Here is a 6,081-nt window from a genome sequence, read left to right on the forward strand (position 1 = left end):
GAGACTTCTTTTAAAAAACATTACAAGCCTTACTGATCCCAAACTTTTGAACGGCAGTGTATATATATATATATACACTCACACACACACACACACACACACACACACTAAAACTCACACACACACTCACACACACACACACACACACACATCCATGTAGAAACTTTTAAACTTTTAACGTACTTGAAGTGTGCACTAAGTAAATGCAATTATCGGGTCGGGACTCGTTATCGGCAAATACTCAAAATTTAATGACTCAGTTCGGATCGGGGGCACAAAATACCTGATCATGACATCCCTACTTTAAACACAATATTGCCAGTTACTGTGCATTTTTGCTCAGTCACAAAAAAATGCTCCAAACAAAGCCACCACAGAATCAAGTGTTGTGTCCTTTGTAGATGCTGGGACAGAGATTGCTTTTGTGTTGGACGGCTCTGGTAGCATTACACCTGACAACTTTCAGAGAGCTAAAGACTTCATCTACAATGTCATGTCCAATGTTTGGAAAACATGTTTCAATGCAAGTATAAACTAAAGCATTTTATGACACACATTTATAGCAATTTTGTTTCTAAGTACAAAAAAACGAACTCTCTCTTCTTTTCAGTGTGACTTTGCGATAGTGCAATATGGTCTGGAGATCAGGACCGAGCTCTCACTGCTAGACAGTAAGAATCATGCCAGAGCTTTGCTAAAGGTCAAAGAAATACAGCAACTTGGCAAGCTCACAATGACCGCCTCAGCCATCCATCATGTCCTGTGAGTTTACAGATTATGATGTGAAATACTACACATTTTTCACATTACATCTTTGATTGGCATGCAGCACTTTTGTTGGTGATACAATGATACGATGTCATGGTTTCACTGGTTTCATTGGTTGTTTACAGCACAGATATTTTCATCCCTGAGAATGGATCAAAAAAGAACTCCAAAAAGATAATAATTGTATTGTCTGATGGGAAAATTTTGGGAGACCTAATGAATCTTACAGATGTTCTGAACATGCCACAAATGAAAGGTGTCACTCGCTATTCCATAGGAGTAAGTGTCCTGTTTGCTGATTATTACACCAGCATTTTAGATAATAAATCACACTTAAAATGTTTTTAAAAGGTACATCCTCTGTTAGAATTACAATTGCACATTAGTGTAATTTATTTTAATCTTGAAGACACTTCTAGGTTCACCAGTCCTACTAAAACATTCATATCAGCTGTATTACTCATAATTTGTTACTGTGTGGTTAATTTTATTAAATTAAATAAAATTAAATAAATTTTTATTTAATTTTATTATGGTTTATCAGAATTAATCATAAAACCCAAACACTTGCAGTAACATCATGTTATCTTGGTTGGTGAAGGCATTCTGTCTGAACCTGAAGCAATTCAAGAGATGACACAAATAGCAGATCCTGAGAAGTTTTTCAGTGTTTCCAATTATGCCGCATTAGATGACATTCAGTCCTCACTGGAACAAAGTTTAATTGGAGCTAAAGGTAAGAAATTTTTCATCAAAACGTTTTCTGAGAAATTTTGAAGTTTTTATAGTTATGATCAGAGAGGGCATTATAAGACAACATTATAATGAATTAATGAAAAAAATGAATGAAATCACAGAGGTGATGTTATGTATAGGTATGTTCATTTTATTTTATTTTATTTTATTTAATTTTATTTCTTATTTTTTTCATTTTATTTTATTTTATTTTATTTTTTAAGTTAGGATTTAACCTCTAAAGTTTTGAGCTATGTATTTTCACACTGTTTAAGCAACCATCCAAGTCACTGCTAATAGCTCGACATCAACACTAAAGCAGCAATTAATGGCTTGAAAAAAAAAAGTCATTTCAAACTATAACTTCTATACATCTTTTGTAGATGCTGGGACAGAGATTGCTTTTGTGTTGGATGGCTCTGGTAGCATTGAACATGACGACTTTCAGAGAGCTAAAGACTTCATCTACAATGTCATGTTCAATGTTTGGAAAACATGTTTCAATGCAAGTATAAACTAAAGCATTTTATTACACACATTTATAGACAATTTTTTTATAAGTACAAAAACTCTGTCTCTCTTTTCTCTTCAGTGTGATTTTGCGATAGTGCAATATGGTCTGGAGATCAGGACCGAGCTCTCACTGCTAGACAGTAAGGATCATGCCAGAGCTTTGTTAAAGGTCAAAGAAATACAGCAAATTTTCAATATCAAAAAGACCGCCTCAGCCATCCATAGTTCTGTGTTTAGCAGATCATGATGTAAAAATTTTAGAGATTTTACACCTAAAGTGTTTGATTGACATGCAGCTCTTTTGTTAGTGATACTTTGATGTCATGGTTTCACTGGTTTCATTGGTTGTTTACAGCACAGATATTTTCATCCCTGAGAATGGATCAAAAAAGAACTCCAAAAAAATAATAATTGTATTGTCTGACGGACAAATGTTGGGAGACCCAATGAATCTTACTGATGTTTTAAACATGCCACAAATGAAAGGTGTCAATCGCTATTCAATTGGAGTAAGTGTCCTGTTAACTGCTGTAGCATTTAAGATAATCACATTTCAAAGGTTTAAAGATACTTTTAAATGTATATCATATTTTGGAGCTACAACTATAGATTACTGTAATTTATTTAAAGGGGTCAAATGACGTTGCTAAAAAGAACATTATGTTGTGTATTTGGTGTAATGCAATGTGTTTATGCGGTTTAAGGTTCAGAAAACACATTATTTTCCACATAATGTACATTATTGTTTCTCCTCTATGCCCCCCCTTTTAAAAACGCGTCGATTTTCACAAAGCTTATCATTCTGGCCAGCTATCCAGTGCATTGTGATTGGCCGAATACCTCAAGCGTGTGATGGAAATGTTACGCCCCTCACCATACTGTGATGCCGTCTCCTGGCATGAGACAAAACCATTCAAGATTCAAGATTCAAGATTTTTATTCGTCACATACATGATTATATAGAGAATATATAGCCAGCAGTGAAATGTGAGTCAGGTCCACTCCATGGACAGTGCAATTATTACAGAATACAACACAGAGGAAAATATACATAAATATAGGTATGAAAGATTGAAATAAAGTTAAACAATAAAAATATAAGAATAAAATATAAAACAAAAAAATGTATACTTTAGAATTAAATATAGAATAGAAAATACTGTGCATGAAAGTATACTGTAGTCTTAAATATTAAGGAATGTGCAAGAGGCAAATGTGCAAACAGGTTGTGACACTGACTATATGTCAATATGAGGTAGAGAATGATGAATATCTTACTGATTAAGTGAATATTAAGTGAAGACATGTAGATGTTAAGAGGCTGGTTTTGAGTTTAGGAGCCTGATGGCCTGGGGGAAGAAACTCCTAAGTCTCTCGGTTTTTGCCATCAGGCTACAGAAGCGCTTACCAGATGGCAGCAAAGTTACAAGACCGTTACTAGGGTGGTTGGAGTCCTTGATGATTTTAACAGCTCTGCTTTTACTGTGTTTGAGGTAGATGTCCTGCAGAGAGGGGAGAGCAGACCCTGAGATGCACTCTGCTAAGCGCACAACTCTCTGCAGGGCTGTGCAGTCTTGACTGGAGCTGTTTCCATACCACACTGAACAACCAATAAAACCCATTACAAACGAGGCATTTGTTGCATCCAGTGGGGACATAATTACAGATTATAATGACTTATACTGTGTTTTTACGCACTGTGTTGCATCGTGCCACGTAAACATAAAACCATGTCTGCATTTGTGATGGGAGAAATGACAAACAACAAGCTCTCCTCTACACTGCTCAAAACTTGTGTTTGAATCATCAGTGGCAAATTCTTTAAATATAAATAAATGTACTTATAGGCTGTGAGTCAGAAGTACCAGACTGTCCTTGCAAAGTTGGAACAGCCTTTGAGCACAGACCCATTGTAGGCTACTCTGCACGTTCAGGAAGCAGTCCTCCATAAAATGTGTCCCACACTGGCCAGTGGTGGCCGGCAGGCTTGCAGCAACCACATGTGACGACCCCTGGCTGGACTCCACTTCATCCACGGTGAAAGTCGATCCGGCTATCCACAGGACGAAGTTGATGTATTTACTCAGCGACCTGCACGGTTAGCTCTATGCATGACGAAGCAGATATCGTCCTCTTTTCGAAGGCCAAACAAAGTAGTTTCGCCTTCACAACGAAACACACAGCATCTCCACAACATGGCGGTGGCAGCGGCAACAACAATATTACGGCGAGAATAAAAGTGAACATTTGGGTAGTGTTATGCAAATCTTCCCACACAGTGAGGTAGACATGTGGGGGCATGTTTAAACAAGGCGTTTTAGGAGGGCGTGGACAAGTGTTAACTTTTATAAAGAATATCTCTTTAGATTTGAGACTTTAGTCTTTGCAAATTTACAGATCCTCTTTATGCATTGTAACACTCAAAAGAGAAAGGAAAAATTGAAATCGCATCATATGACCCCTTTAATCCTGTCCTTGAAGTTACTACTAGGTTCACTAGTCCTAGTAAAACACTCATATCAGATATATTACTTACAGTTTGTTACTGTAGTAACTACAGTAATAAATTTATTATGGTTTATAAAAATAAATCAGAACCCAGACAATTGTACTAACTTCATGTTATCTTTAGGTTGGTAAAGGCATTCTGTCTAATCCTGAAGCAATACAAGAGATGAGGGAAATAGCAGATCCTAATAGGTTTTTTTATGTTTCCAATTATGCCGCATTAGAAGACATTCTTTTCTTAATGGACCTAAGTGGTAAGAAAGTTTGATTCAAGTTGTCATTCATCTTCAAGAAACAGTAATAAATCTTAAATGATCCAGTTGATTTTTTCATAATAATTTAGTATTTGTCTATAATAAATTATGTAATTCCTGTTCTAAGTTTAATTTGAAAGTCTTTCCCATGCAGGGACTGATTTTCACCCTCCTGCTCAGCTCACAAAAATGTGTGTCAAAGTCTGAAGGCTCAAGAACATGGAGGAAGACGGAGAAGATTCCTTCTTCAAAAAGAAGTGGAAACTCATTTACTCATTTTTACAATTATATGATTATGAAAGTAGATTTAGGCATTAGTTGTTATAGTTAGAAAAGTGGCTCCACTGACAAACATTTTACTGTCTGTTTTAAGTTCAGGTACAAGCTCAGGTTGAATTCAGCATATACACTATCAAAGTGTCATGGGAGAAAGATGTAATATTTCAGAGTCTAATCTATAGCGGCATCTTCTTTTCCAACTGCCCAGAGCTAAACATTGGAAAGGGCCTCAAAATGTGACACAGGTATGAAGATTGAAGGCACATTGTATCTATAACTTATCATTTTAAAGGGGTCATCAGATGCAAAATTCACTTTACAAGTTGTTTGAACATATATGTGTGTTGGAAGTGTGTGTACACATCCATCCTATAATGATAAAAATCCACCCAGTGTTCAGGCTGTTCTGAGATTCCTGTCAGAATGACATAGTTCTGCACAGGCCCCTCCCACAAAGGTTGATTGACAAGGTTGTCTTACTTTCGACCTGCCCTGAGTGAGCAGTGAGCTGTCCGCCATTGTGTCAACTCCGGTGCAGGGGAAGACAATAATGTCTCCGATTAAGCGATTGAGATGTTTTGTTGTTAGATATAATAATGAATAGAAGTCGTCATTCACTTCCGTCATCTGAGCCGCTGAAGATGCAGAGGATTAACGTTACTTTTGTTTTGAAGGGAATGCGCCGATCCATGATCTGCCTAAATGCGTCTATGTTCGCGCTAATCATTCGTGTTCCAGCTTCATCTACAGAAGAAGTGAGTATAAGGGTTTTTTATGAATCTTTGCAAATCGCCATTCCTAATAATGTGCTAGTTAGCCAGTTTCGCGGCTGAAGTTTACAGTCTGCTCGTCACCTCACAGAAGAGAGGGGCAGGGTCAGCAGAGCTCATTAGCATTTAAAGCAACATGGACTAGAACAGAGTGCTGAAAACAGAGCTGATTTTGACAGGGTAAAAAAGGTGTTTTTTACACTACCATTGAAAAATTTTAAAATGTGCATCCAATGACCCCTTTAAGACAACTG

At 36.8% G+C, this 6,081-nt stretch overlaps 1 protein-coding gene and 1 long non-coding RNA gene across 2 annotated transcripts; both read left to right on the forward strand.

The window, feature by feature from the left end:
* Nucleotides 1-300: 300 nt before the first annotated feature.
* On the forward strand, nucleotides 301-2,263 carry LOC109089894 (integrin alpha-E-like). Its single transcript, XM_042755451.1, has 6 exons — nucleotides 301-523; nucleotides 611-762; nucleotides 894-1,047; nucleotides 1,360-1,504; nucleotides 1,887-2,008; nucleotides 2,096-2,263. The coding sequence occupies exons 1-6, from the start codon at nucleotides 494-496 to the stop codon at nucleotides 2,261-2,263; spliced, it is 771 nt and encodes a 256-aa protein (XP_042611385.1). The 5' UTR covers nucleotides 301-493.
* Nucleotides 2,264-2,311: 48 nt separating this feature from the next.
* Nucleotides 2,312-5,653, forward strand: LOC122144504. Its single transcript, XR_006159734.1, has 3 exons — nucleotides 2,312-2,525; nucleotides 4,649-4,778; nucleotides 4,933-5,653. It is a non-coding gene; the product is annotated as an uncharacterized LOC122144504 (long non-coding RNA).
* Nucleotides 5,654-6,081: the final 428 nt, after the last annotated feature.

Source organism: Cyprinus carpio, unplaced genomic scaffold (assembly GCF_018340385.1).
Source record: "Cyprinus carpio isolate SPL01 unplaced genomic scaffold, ASM1834038v1 S000006701, whole genome shotgun sequence".
Taxonomy (NCBI): Eukaryota; Metazoa; Chordata; class Actinopteri; order Cypriniformes; family Cyprinidae; genus Cyprinus; species Cyprinus carpio.

What these genes read in the sequence shown, in the direction of transcription:
- LOC109089894 (XM_042755451.1), top strand. Translation starts at nt 494, where the DNA reads ATGTCCAATGTTTGGAAAACATGTTTCAAT. An exon ending in AAGTTTAATTGGAGCTAAAG is followed by an intron (nt 1,505 to 1,886) that starts GTAAGAAATTTT and finishes CATCTTTTGTAG; the next exon opens with ATGCTGGGACAGAGATTGCT. An exon ending in TTTGGAAAACATGTTTCAAT is followed by an intron (nt 2,009 to 2,095) that starts GCAAGTATAAAC and finishes TTTTCTCTTCAG; the next exon opens with TGTGATTTTGCGATAGTGCA.